Genomic DNA, 14,414 nt, shown 5'->3' with positions numbered 1-14,414 from the left:
AAGTAAATACCTGTAGGGAAGGGTACCACGTTTTGACCCAACAGATGTCATTTACAACATTATTCCAGAGGGCAATTACATAGGACAGTGGTTCTTCAATGGGGGTACGCGTACCCCTGGGGGTACTTGAAGGTATGCCAAGGGGTACGTGAGATTTTTTTTAAATATTCTAAAAATAGCAACAATTCAAAATTCCTTTATAAATATATACTTATTGAATAATACTTCAACAAAATATGAATGTAAGTTCATAAACTGTGAAAAGAAATGCAACAATGCAATATTCAGTGTTGACAGCTAAATTTTTTGTGGACATGTTCCATAAATATTGATGTTAAAGATTTCTTTTTTTGTGAAGAAATGTTTAGAATGAAGTTGATGAATCCAGATGGATCTCTATTACAATCCCCAAAGAGGGCACTTTTAGTTGATGATTACTTCTATGTGTAGAAATCTGCATCTATAATTGAATCACTTGTTTGTTTTTCAACAAGTTTTTTAGTTATTTTTATATCTTTTTTTCCAAATAGTTCAATAAAGACCACTACAAATGAGCAATATTTTGCACTGTTATACAATTTAATAAATCAGAAACTGATGACATAGTGCTGTATTTTACTTCTTTATCTCTTTTTTTCAACCAAAAATGATTTGCTCTGATTAAGGGGTATTTAAATTAAAAACATGTTCACAGAGGGTACATCACTGAAAAAAGGTTGAGAAACCACTGACATGGGAAACAGACACTCAATCGTTAATTATCGTTATTATTATTGTTTAGTCATTGTTGATATTATCATTATTATTATTATTACTTCTATGACATCACCCAACTAGTTAAACTATATGAATTAGTATCAATAAGAGGAATACATTTAATTGTTTGAGTGTGTGTGTGTGTGTGTGTGTGTGTGTGTGTGTGTGTGTGTGTGTGTGTGTGTGTGTGTGTGTGTGTGTGTGTGTGTGCAAACAATCCTATATGCAGTTTGAGTAATACTAATATTCTGCAAATGTAAAAACAAATATGAATTCTGACTAAAGAATTGGTGCCGATGGAAACTAAGAAAAGGGATTTGGGTACACTATCTGGAGTACAGGGCAGGCGAGTGGGGGATCTTATGTTCGTGGATAACTCCTCTGGCAGGGGGCTCCCCTCGTCTCTTTTGATGCACAGCATAGGACACATAGCAAGAGTGGTCCTCAGGTCCTGTTGATCAGGGGCAGTAGCTCCACAGCCACAGATCCACTTTTAACCACTAATATCACAGTCAAAATGAAAGCTTGTTCCCATAGGCACCATAAACTGTTAATAATGTTTAGACAAAAGTGTATATTATATATACTATTATATATATATAGTATTTATATAGGTGTGTGTGTGTGTGTGTGTGTGTGTGTGTGTGTGTGTGTGTGTGTGTGTGTGTGTGTGTGTGTGTGTATATGATGGATATATGTGTATTTTGGGTATATGCATTTGTGTATGTATGTGATTATGTGTGTATGTATATATATACACACATATATATATACATATATATATATATGTATATATATACAAGTGGAGGAGTTCAAGTACCCAGGAGTCTTGTTCACGAGTGGGGGAAGAGTGGATCGTGAGATTGACAGGCGGATCGGTGCGGCGTCTTCAGTAATGCGGACGTTGTACCGATCCGTTGTGGTGAAGAAGGAGCTGAGCCGGAAGGCAAAGCTCTCAATTTACCGGTCGATCTACGTTCCCATCCACACCTATGGTCATGAGTTTTGGGTAATGACCGAAAGGAAAAGATCACGGGTACAAGCGGCCGAAATGAGTTTCCTCCGCCGTGTGGCGGGGCTCTCCCTTAGAGATAGGGTGAGAAGCTCTGTCATCCGGGAGGAACTCAAAGTAAAGCCGCTGCTCCTTCACATCGAGAGGAGCCAGATGAGGTGGTTCGGGCATCTAGTCAGGATGCCACACAAACGGTGTTTAGGGCACGTCCAACCGGTAGGAGGCCACGGGGAAGACCCAGGACACGTTGGGAAGACTATGTCTCCCGGTTGGCCTGGGAACGACTCGGGATCCCCCGGGAAGAGCTAGACGAAGTGGCTGGGGAGAGGGAAGTCTGGGCTTCCCTGCTTAGGCTGCTGCCCCCGCGACCCGACCTCTGATAAGCGGAAGAAGATGGATGGATGGATGGATGGATGGATGGATATATATAGATACTATATAGCATCTACGCAGCGACCACTGAACTGAATTATATCACATATATTATTTTATTATATATTGTAAATATATATTGTATATGTATAGGGGTGGGACCTAATACGTTTACTTCTTCCCACTCCCTTTTGAGCCAATCTTGACATCTACAAAAGATTAGTCACATGTAATGTTTTCAATGTAGGTGTAAAAACATATTTATATATTTCTTTTGTATTTTATGTCATTCTCTTGTTTGGTTTGCATGGCTCAAAATAAACCATTCATTCATTCATTCATTCAATCATTTTGGAATAAGCTGCAGGATTTTTCTGTTATTTTTCTCATCAGAGCAAAGTTCCCCCCGGAAATATCGCGAGTGTATCGGCGCGGAGCCCGTCCCTGACGTCACTTCCGCGGTAAATTTTTCACGTTCCCGCCATCATCGGGAGGCGTAGTGCGCGCGAGTCCTCTGTCAACAGGAGAAGCTGCAGGTGAACGCCGGCTAAAACAAACTTTGGACCACCGGAGGACGCTCCGAAACGACATTTTTCATGCGAGGATTCGGAGACGAGCGCAGGCCGACGGCAGGTAAACAACTATTTGAAGCCGCGGCGGTGTTTTCATCAGCAGTGTGTTGCAAGCGGGCAAATTAGCCAGTAGCCTACTAGCCGACATGCTAACGTCGGCCTCCTGCCTCCATTCAGCGTACGCGAGGTGGAGAGGACGTTACCGCCGATGTAACATGTGCTTACCACCAATATTAAGCCCACCCGCCTCCAATTAATAGTTTTTAAGCGAATTGGGACCGCCTTTCATATTACTCCACCATTTAAAGCAATGCTCGAAGAGTCTTCTTTTCCCTTATTATTGCGGCGGTCGTACTGGTCACCAGGCTAGTAAGATGGCAACAATAATACATACTTTACATTATTTTACACAGAAAACATAATGTTACATTAAAAATAAATGCTATAAATGTTTTTTTTTTGCTTTTTCAAAAGTGCGTGTATGTCTGGCTATTTTGTATTATGATAAGTGGTTTGTTGTGACAATTGTATTAGTTACAGTTTTCATTGAAATGTTGTGTTTGCCAATTGTTTGAAGTTACACATGAATTAAATTGTAAAAGTGTTGCTAAAAAACTTTTTAAAGAAAACTTCTTTCTTCTTATTATATTTATATAGCGCTTTTTCTCTAGTGCAGGGGTAGGGAACCTATGGCTCTAGAGCAGGGGTGCCCACACTTTTTCTGCCGGCGAGCTACTTTTCAATTGACCAACTCGAGGGGATCTACCTCATTTATATATCCATCCATCCATTTTCTACCGGTTATTCCCTTTTGGGGTCGCGGGGGGCGCTGGCGCCTATCTCAGCTACAATCAGGCGGAAGGCGGGGTACACCCTGGACAAGTCGCCACCTCATCGCAGGGCCAACACAGATAGACAGACAACATTCAGACTCACATTCACACACTAGGGCCAATTTAGTGTTGCCAATCAACTTATCCCCAGGTGCATGTCTTTGGAAGTGGGAGGAAGCCGGAGTACCCGGAGGGAACCCACGCATTCACGGGGAGAACATGCAAACTCCACACAGAAAGATCCCGAGCCTTGATTTGAACCCAGGACTGCAGGACCTTCGTATTGTGAGGCAGACGCACTCATTTATATATATCATTTATATTTATTTATTTATGAAAGAGACATTTTTGTAAACAAGTTAAATGTGTTTAATGATAATACAAGCATGTGCAACACATATAGATGTCTTTCTTTCACGAAGACAAGAATATAAGTTGGTGTATTACCTGATTCTGATGACTTGCATTGATTGGAATCAGACAGTAATGATGATAACGCCCACATTTTCAAATGGAGGAGAAAAAAAGTTGTCCTTTCTGTACAATACCACATGAAAGTGGTTGGTTTTTGGCATCTAATTCATCCAGCTTCCATACACTTTACAAGAAAAACATTGGCGGCAAATTCCGTAGCTTGCTTGATTGACATTCACGGCACCCGAGGGTCTTGTGAGATGACGCTGGCTGCTGCCAGTTCATTATTATGAAAAAATGACAGAGAGGAAGGCGAGAAACACTTTTTATTTCAACAGACTTTCGCGCCGTCCCTTCCATCAAAGCTCTAAAGGCCGACTGCAAATTTCCTATCTTCACAATAAAAGCCCTGCTTCATGCTGCCTGCGCTAACAAAATAAGAGTCTCGGAAAGCTGGCGTGCACAAGTGATGTGCACGCCTGCTTTCTGAGGGATCGCTTGTGCACGCCAGTTTTCCGAGACTCTGTATTTAGTTAGCGCAGGCAGCATGAAGCAGGGCTTTTATTGTGAAGATAGGAAATGTGAAGTCGGCCTTTAGAGTTTTGACGGAAGGTACGGCGCGAGAGTCTGTTGAAATAAAAAGTGTTTCTCGCCTTCCTCTCGGTCATTTTTAATGATAATGATCTTGCAGCAGCCAGCGTCATCTCACAAGACCCTCCGGTACCGTGAATGTCATTTAAGTGACGTCTTGGTGAAGATTGATGATCACTAATTTTTAGGTCTATTTTTTTAAAAGCCTGGCTGGAGATCGACTGACACACCCCCCGCGGTCGACTGGTAGCTCGCGATCGACGTAATGGGCACCCCTGCTCTAGAGCCAGTTGTGGCTCTTTTGATGACTGCATCTGGCTCTCGGATAAATCTGAGCTAACCATGCTTAACACGATAAGTAATGACTAATTCCACTTGTAATCAAAGTGTTAAAAATAACGTTCAAAATATTAAACATGCTCATGCATTTGAATCCATCCATCCTTTTTTCTACCGCACTTTATTTATTATTATTTTTTTTAGGGCTTGCCCTCCTGGTGGTTCTTCAGACCACCAAGCACCGACATGAAAGCCTGTTCCAGGGTTACGATATTTTTTTATTTTTCAATAAGTATCTCAGTTGCTTTCCAGCAAGTGTCTTTTTCTCTTTCGTTCTCGCTCGCACTCTGGCTCCAGCTCCAACCCTGTCTCTCCTCCTGGCTGCTGCTTACAACAGAGCGACAGGTGATTGGATAACAAGGCCCAGGTGGGTTGTCTACGCACCTGTCGCTGATTTAGAGGCCGGTCCTGGCACACCCCGCTTCGCTGCAGGCCCGCAGGCCACGCCCCCTCCACAGTTAGCTTCAGAATATCAATGTTATTACAAAGAATAAGAGACCTATTATACTCTAGTAATGTTGGTCTTACTTAAAAATGCATGCATTTAGGTGTGTTCAGTGTTGAAAAAAAAATTATATGGCTCTTACGGAAATACATTTTAAAATACTTGGATTCTTGGCTCTTTCAGCCAAAAAGGTTCCCGACCCCTGCTCTAGTGACTCAAAATGCTTTAAATAGTAAAACCCAATATCTAAGTCAGTGGTTCTCAACCTTTTTTCAGTGATCTACCCCCTGTGAACATTTTTTTAATTCAAGTACCCCCTAAGCAGAGCAAATCATTTTTGGTTGAAAAAAAGAGTTAAAGAAGTAAAATACAGCACTATGCATCAGTTTCTGATTTATTAAATTGTATAACAGTGCACAATTTTGCTCATTTGTAGTGGTCCTTCTTAAACTATTTGGTAAAAAATATATAAAAATAATTAAAAACTTGTTGAAAAATAAACAAGTGATTCAATTATAAATAAATATTTCTTCACATAGAAGTAATCATCAACCTAAGGTGCCCTCTTTGGGGATTGTAATAGAGATCCATCTGGTTTCATGAATTTAATTCTAAACATTTCTTCACAAAAAAAGAAATCTTTAACATCAATATTTATGGAACATGTCCACAAAAAATCTAGCTGTCAACACTGAATATTGCATTGTTGTATTTTTTTCACAGTTTATAAACTTATATTCATATGTTGTTGAAGTATTATTCAATAAATATATTCATAAAGGATTTTTGAATTGTTGCTATTTTTAGAATAGTTTTGAAAAATCTCACGTACCCCTTGGCATACCTTCAAGTACCCCCATTTGAGAACCACTGATCTAAATAATATTTAAACCAGTGTGGGTGGCACTGGAGCAGGTGGGTAAAGTGTCTTGCCCAAGGACATAACGATAGTGACTAGGATGGCGGTAGCAGGGATTGAACCTGAAACCCTCAAGTTGCTGGCACGGCCACTCGACCAACCAAACTATACCACAGAAAAAGGCATTGAAGTTAAGGCATGGCTATGCAAAACGAAGCTAAAACTGAACTGGCTGCAAAGTAAACAAAACACAAAATGCTGGACGACAGCAAAGACTTACAGCGTATGGAGCAGAGACGGCGTCCGCAAAGTGCACCCGTGCATGACGTGTAAATCAACAATGTGTCCGCACAATTTAAATAGTCTGGATTGCGAAAACAAAGCGGGTACGGGGAATAGTGCACAAGGAAGACATGAAATTGCAACAGGAAAATACCAACAAAACAGGGAAAAAAACAACAAAATTGGAGCGCAAGACAATGACTAAAACACTACACACAGGAAAACATCAAAAAACTCAAAATAAGTGTCGGCGGGATGTGACAGGTCGTGACAATACTCCTACTTTGAGACCAGCTATAGTGATGCCTGCTTGGTTATGGTTTAAATGTATATCCGACAATTGCAAGAACACATTTTTACTGTCAATATCATTTTTTAATGTTTTCTGCTAGTGGTGTGCCTCAGGATTCTTTGAATGAAAAAAATGTGTCTAGGCTCAAAAAAGGTTGAAAAACACTAGTCTACATAAAATGTAATGGTGGTTCTTTGGTCAAAGTATTGCATAGATTATGTTTTACAGATCATCTTCAAGTCACTTTCTGACAGTCACTTCCGGTCTTATTTACGTGGCTCACCTTTGGCAGCGTCTTCTCCCCGTCATCTTTGTTGTAGCGGTGTAGCGTGCAAGGACGGGAGTGGAAGAAGTGTCAAAAGAGGGAGCGAATGGTTTAACGACATTCAGACTTTACTTCAATCAATATCGAAGCAGCGTCTCCTCATCCGGAAATAACAAGGCCAGAAATGTGTCCCGTGAAAAACCGTCCGACCGGAACTCCCTAATAACTAAAGTTCCTTGGGTGAATAATGTAAACTCACTACACTTTTGCTGCGGCGTTCGTACTGGGCACCAGGCTAATAAGATGGCAAAAATAATACATACTTTACATTATTTTACACAGAAAACATAATGTTACATTAGAAAAATTTTTATAAATATTGTTGTTTTTTGCTTTTTCAAAAGTGCGTGTATGCGTTTATATCTGGCTATTTTGTATTATGATAAGTGGTTTGTTGTGACAATTGTATTAGGCGCTGTGGGCGAGTGGCCGTGCGCAACCCGAGGGTCCCTGGTTCAATTCCCACCTAGTACCAACCTCGTCACGTCCGTTGTGTCCTGAGCAAGACACTTCACCCTTGCTCCTGATGGGTGCTGGTTGGCGCCTTGCATGGCAACTCCCTCCATCAGTGTTTGAATGTGTGTGTGAATGGGTAAATGTGGAAGTAATGTCAAAGCGCTTTGAGTACCTTGAAGGTAGAAAAGCGCTATACAAGTACAACCAATTTATTTATTTATCATTTAATTTCCATTGAAATGTTGTGTTTGCCAATTGTTTGAAGTTACACCTGAATTAAATTGTAAAAGTGTTGCTAAAAAGTTTTTAAAGATAATTCAACTTCCTTATACTGGTTCTGAATGACGTTTGGTGCAAATTAATGATTATTGTACGGTATTTTGTATTATTGTACAGTATTTTGTATTTCTGTAGTCTTTTGTATATTGTACAGGATTTTTCCTTTATTACCTCTTGTGTTATTTATATTTACCCCTTATTTGTTCCCACTACTGCAGTGGTTCTCAAATGGGGGTACGCGTACCCCTGGAGATACTTTTAGGTATGCCAAGGGGTACGTGAGATTTTTTAAAAATATTCTAAAATAGCAATAATTCAAAAATCCTTTATAAATATATTTATTCAATTATACATCAACAAAATATGAATGTAAGTTCATAAACTGTTAAAAGAAATGCAACAATGCAATATTTAGTGTTGACAGCTAGATTTTTTTGTGGACAAGTTCCATAAATATTGATGTCAAAGATTTTTTTTTTGTGAAGAAATGTTTAGAATTATGTTCATGAATCCAGATGGATCTCTATTGCAATCCCCAAAGAAGGTACTTTAAGTTGATAATTACTTCTATGTGTAGAAATCTTTATTTATAATTGAATCACTTGTTTATTTTTCAGCAAGTTTTTAGTTATTTTTATATATATTTTTCCAAATAGTTCAAGAAAGACCACTACAAATGAGCAATATTTTGCACTGTTATACAATTTAATAACTGATGACATAGTGCTGTATTTTACTTCTTTATCTCTTTTTTTCAAACAAAAATGCTTTGCTCTGATTAGGGGGGTACTTGAATTAAAAAAAAAAAATGTTATACAATTTAATAAATCAGAAACTGATGACGTAGTGCTGTATTTTACTTCTTTATCTCTTTTTTTTCAAACAAAAATGATTCACTCTGGTTAGGGGGTACTTGAATAAATGTTTTTGTTACAGGGGGTACACAACTAAAAAAGGTTGAGAACCACTGCACTACTGCACCTTAAGCTGGAGTCCTTAATCGCGTTATATGCAAATATAATGACAACAAAGTCGATCCTATTCTGTTCTAATGAGATAGATAGTTATCCCACCCCTGCATTGTAAATTATGTAAATAATTCAATGTATATACTCTGATGATTAACTGTATTGATGACTGTATTATGCTGATAGAATATGTATATTTATACCATGTATTGATTAACGTGGACTCCGACTTAAACAAGTTGAAAAACTTATTTGGGTGTTACCATTTAGTGGTCAATTGTACGGAATTTTTTACTGTACTGTGCAATCTACTAATAAGTTTCAATCAATCAATGCCCGTGACCAGTGGTGTTGAGGGCCATCCATCCATTCATTTTCTGCTGCTTATTCCCTTCGGGGTCGCGGGGGGCACTGGTGCCTATCTCAGCTACAATCCGGCGGAAGGCGGGGTACACCCTGCACAAGTCGCCACCTCATCGCAGGGCCAACACAGATAGACAGACAACATTCACACTCACATTCACACACTAGGGCCAATTTAGTGTTGCCAATCAACCTATTCCCAGGTGCATGTCGCTTAGTGATGTTCAAATAAATATGTATGTGTGTAAAATAAAGGCCAAAAATGTGTCCCGTGAAAATCGTCCGACCGGAACTCTCTAATAACTAAAGTTCTTTGGGTGAATAATGTAAACTCACTACACTTTATTTTTTTTAAAGACACTGCTACTACCTTGTACCGGTTCTGAATGACGTTTGGTGCAAATTAATGAATTGAATTGGTTCTGCCCTAGACCAGAATATACCAAAATAGGTATGTGTGTAAAATAAAATAAAATGTAAATATTGTACATTATTGAGAGACACGTCTCAGATATGGCTTCCCCTCGAAACGCCGTGTATAACAGTGATTCATTTCTGATTATAAATGTACAGAATAACGATTCGCCTCATGAAAATATTACACAATTTCCAATGCATTCAAAAAAATTGGACATAAGTTGCACAAAATGTTTTGATTTTTACGGTTTACAAAAAACTGGCAACTCAGTCGCCAGAATTTTACCGTAAAATATACATTACCGTATTTTCTGGCCCATAGAGCGCACCGGATTATAGGGCACATTAAAGGAGTCACAATATTATTTTTTTTTTTTCTAAATGTAAAACGCTTCCTTGTGGTCTTCATAACATGTAATGGTGGTTATTTGATCAAAATGTTTCATAGATTGTTTTTCAGATCATCTTCAAACCGCTTTCTGACAGTCGCTTTTGGATGCGCCGTTTTGTGGGCCGTCTTATTTACGTGGCTCACCTTCGGCAGTGTCTTCTCCCGTCATCTTTTGTGGAAGAAGTGTCAAAAAATGAAGCTAACCGGTTTAATGACATTCAGACTTTAGTTCAATCAATAAGGGAGCAGCATCTTCTCATCCGGAAACAACGGAAATGTGTCCCGTTAAAAAACGTCCGACCGGAACTCTAATAACTAAAATTCCTTGGGTGAATAATGTAAACTTACTACACTGGTATGTTTTAGCGCTTTCATGGTGAGTTTACTGACGGATATAAGTAAGGACTTTACACTACTTTATATCAGAAATTGCAACAGCGGAGGATGAATGTCCAATAACAAGAAGATAGAGAAAAAGAAGAAGCTCATCGACTACGAAGACAGACATGCGCCATTTTCAGGATTTATGCAGATCCCAAATACAGATCAGCAGGTACCAGAAGATAAGAAGCCACTGTGGATTGAACTTTCGCAGTATCATGTTGGACCCGCTCGACATCCATTGCTTTCGGTCCCCTAGAGGGGGGGGGGTTGCCCACATCTGAGGTCCTCTCCAAGGTTTCTCATAGTCAGCATTGTCGCTGGCGTCCCACTGAATGTGAATTCTCCCTGCCCACTGGGTGTGAGTTTTCCTTGCCCTTTTGTGGGTTCTTCCGAGGATGTTGTAGTCGTAATGATTTGTGCAGTCCTTTGAGACATTTGTGATTTGGGGCTATATAAATAAACATTGATTGATTGATTGATTACCTTATACACACACCATAATAATACTCGTATGTTTAATGCGCCGACAATCCATCAAGCGGTGCAGCTTCATAGCTTACCAAAGTCGTACTAAAACATTTTGATAGATTTTTGAGCGCTATGTGTAATGTTTTACATTTTCAATAGAACATACCAAATGTTGATGTTTACTTGAGTCAGAAAAAGAATCATGTCTCCTTTTAAAGACCCATTTAAGAACTTTTGGTTGCCTGGTCTTTCCACAGTAGTAACTTACATATTTTACTCAAACTTTATTTTTCATTGCTTTGTTGTGTGGCTGGTCTTGTCAGTGTGGAACTGTAAACTAACAAGCTAGTTGCTATTTACTTGCTACCACGCACATTTCTGATAGCTAACTTTAGCATTATTATTTTGATTTGATCATCGAAAGGAACTCACTAGTCCAGCAGGAACATAGCCAAAGCAGCATTGGTCTGAAATTCTTCTCGGTCTTTGAGCTCACGCCAGCAAGCGAAAGCCAAGCCAATGTTGATCCTTCACTATCCTTTTATCTGGGTAGCCTCCCTCTTTTTTTGTCTCTTCAGACAAAACTTATCATTTCTTTGGTTCTTTTGTAGCTTCTGCCAGAATGGCAGTAATTGCACGTTGGCGTTTTCCTCGACTTCCGCCTTTGTAACGATTAGGGAAAGGGGTAATTGACGTATGCCGTAAAGTAAGTCAGCACATTTGTAGTTTTTTGTGTGGCAGGGTTCCTGCCACCCTCCTCAAAGTTGCTTAGTGCCAGTTAAAGCGATACAGACCCTTCAGGCCATGACAGAGGTGTCATTCAACTAGTTGTAAGTCCATGTATCGTCCCAAAAGTTATGACAATATTTCATTAAGATTTAAAAGTTACTTAGTGCTGCTTCTAATAAATGAGATCACTTCTCTTGCAAGCTGATTTGATAATGTAGTGCCCGCCAGTGCAGTGGAGCCAACTCGCCCCGGCTGGCGAGGCTTGCAGGTGGGGACTATGAGAGTGAGGAGAAATTGTCAGATGTCTGACATGTGAATGACAGTGCAGCGTTAGTCCTTGAATAAAATGGCAACGTTTGTTTTTAATGCATCTCACTAACGTAAAAGGCTAAAAACTGTCATTTTGAAATTAGATCCCATGTAACTGTCAATCAAATGTTTTATGCCGCCCTATACTAGATATAGACGCACTATAATATACCATTAATTAATTTCTTAATAATTGTATTTGGTCTCTTATAACAGCGAGCCCCGAGTGCCCTCTCGAGGTTCAGCTGTGGGACGCAATGACCGCAGTAATACTTAGTTGTAATACACGTTTCCACCACTTGTGGCAGTAATGACAATATCAGATAAACAAGAGAAGTCTGTAGCTGAAGTCATAGAAAAGTTTCTTAAGTGCAAAAATTGTGAGCTGTAATGTTATTTGCACTATAAGAGATCTGTTTTTATTATTTATTATTTTTTTTATTTTTAGCACTGCATAATGCAGTGCATTTTCTTCACATTAATTTATTTTTCATCAGTTTTATGAGTTCTTTATTTGTAATCAGCTTGACATAAGATTTGATAATATTTTTTGTGATTAAAACATGGTTTTATATAATTTAAGTAGGTTTATCCTGTTAAAATGTAAGTAAGTTAGATCTAATTATTGAATATGATCAAAATCAAGAGTAAGAACACTATTTCAATGTTAATATTCAAGTGGGTCCCATGTCCTTCTGTAGTGGAAAAGTTGGGCCCAAGGTGAAAAATGTTAAGAACCCCTGTCTTATAACAAGCCTGAAGTCAAATAACTTGTATATATTCTAATTTACTAAGATGCACCTGTGTACGGGGCAAACAAGTATGATTATTTCACCTCTCCTGCTGGCGTTGCAGTTTTAACATCTGATTCAATGTGTCTCCTGTGTAGGATTTCATTGACCACAACCTCCAAAGAGCACCGACTGGATATTAAGCCATGGCAACCTCCAAGCCCAAGCTCTCCAGCGGCTGTACTGTTAAGATTCGCTTCCGCGGCTCTTACTCTGGTACCACACGGTGGAAAGAAGGAACTTTTGAGATCCTGGAAAAGGACAACAAAGTGAATCTCCTCATAAGATTCAACTGTGGCGGGGCAGCCAAAACCTTCCAGGTAATCTTTAAATGTTTTTCATTAACATTAAACACCTGAACATACAGAAAAAATATATATACATATAGGGCTGGGCGACATTGCCTTTTTGTAATATTGCGATATTTTTAGGCCATATCGCGATATATATTACGATATTTTGCCTTGGCCTTGAATGAACACTTGATGCATATAATCACAGCAGTATGATGATTGTATTGTGTGTACATTAAAACATTCTTCTTAATACTGCATTAATATATGTTACTTTTAAACTTTCATGCAGAGAGGGAAATCACAACTAAGTCAATTGAGCAAAAGTGTATTTATTAAAGTTATTAAGCAATGGCACAAACATTCAAGTCATTTCCAAAACATAAAGTGCAAGATTGTCAGAGACATTTTAAGTGTCAAATAAAAACAACTCCGAAACAACATTGCAAAATAGTTGTATTTGTAAGTTGAGAAAACGTTGATATCTAACATCAGATCCGCGTTGTTGCTTGAAAAATGACCAAAATTTAACGGTCCGATCAACGTCAGTACCCGACGTTGATCGAACGTCCTCAAAAAGCATGTTGTTCCAATGTTGTGTTTGAGTTGCTGTACGTCAGAACCTAATTCAACAAGTTCTCAACGTTGTTTCAATGTCTTGTGTCTGCTGGGTTGCCACTTACAAATATACAGATTCAAATAACTTTGGTGTCCTACCCTCTTGCAATGTCTGTGGGCCGTGCCGTTTTAGCTGCAGGTTTGGCCACAAAACAAAGTGACAGCTTAAGATAAATCTGACAATTATTAATTGCCATGCTTTGAAATGTGACAATGAGGAAGGGTTTTCTTGCCCTCAGCTGAATCAGAACGTGAAGGGGGTATATACAAATATGACCCGGATAACCGTCAATCTGAAGGAAGGTGGCAGTGTTACCCTGGACAAAATGCCTTCAGCTTTGACCCAGAGGACGAAAGACTACCTGGAGAAGCTGAAGCAAGGAAAAACAAGTAAATGATCTCTTGACCATTTAAATGACTTGGAATCATTTGGAATGAATCAAAGATGGGGCTATGGTGACAAGAATACAGCTCAAGACAAAATGCTGTGATCTTCTGTCTTATCCACATTATGTTTGTGCTATAATGATTTGACAAAATTCTTCTTTTTGCTTTTTAAGCGGTTTTAAAATCATCCCATGGAAGTGCAAACTTCAGTGTGCTGACCCGGCGCTCCATGAAAAATGAAACCAGTTCCTCTGGAGACAGACAGGTGAGTCATGGCATAAGAACAGTTAGATATGGCCGTATACAAGAGTTGTTGCGATCCTGGTTTTATGCTTCCAATTCCGTTACCAATTATCCATGAGTGATATCTGTGGATAACAACACCGATCACATGTACTGTATTGACTTCTATATGTTTTAATTTATTTATGTGAGCGCTATTGACAACTTAAAAATATGAACACAATAT

General features: G+C 39.0%; 1 protein-coding gene across 1 annotated transcript in view; it reads left to right on the top strand.

Moving 5' to 3' along the window:
• Window positions 1-2,597: 2,597 nt before the first annotated feature.
• usp37 (ubiquitin specific peptidase 37) overlaps window positions 2,598-14,414 on the top strand; it is a 38,881-nt gene continuing 27,064 nt past the window's right edge. Inside the window, exons 1-4 of the mRNA XM_061918368.1 lie at window positions 2,598-2,773; window positions 12,746-12,967; window positions 13,798-13,948; window positions 14,119-14,210. Of these exons, the coding sequence (XP_061774352.1) occupies window positions 12,794-12,967; window positions 13,798-13,948; window positions 14,119-14,210 (417 nt within the window). The 5' untranslated portion in view covers window positions 2,598-2,773; window positions 12,746-12,793. The remainder of the gene's footprint in view (window positions 2,774-12,745; window positions 12,968-13,797; window positions 13,949-14,118; window positions 14,211-14,414) is intronic.

This window comes from Nerophis ophidion, linkage group LG13 (genome assembly GCF_033978795.1).
Source record: "Nerophis ophidion isolate RoL-2023_Sa linkage group LG13, RoL_Noph_v1.0, whole genome shotgun sequence".
In the NCBI taxonomy this organism is placed as follows: domain Eukaryota; kingdom Metazoa; phylum Chordata; class Actinopteri; order Syngnathiformes; family Syngnathidae; genus Nerophis; species Nerophis ophidion.
Note: the sequence above shows the minus strand (reverse complement) of the source record. Positions and strands in the feature narration are given on the sequence as shown.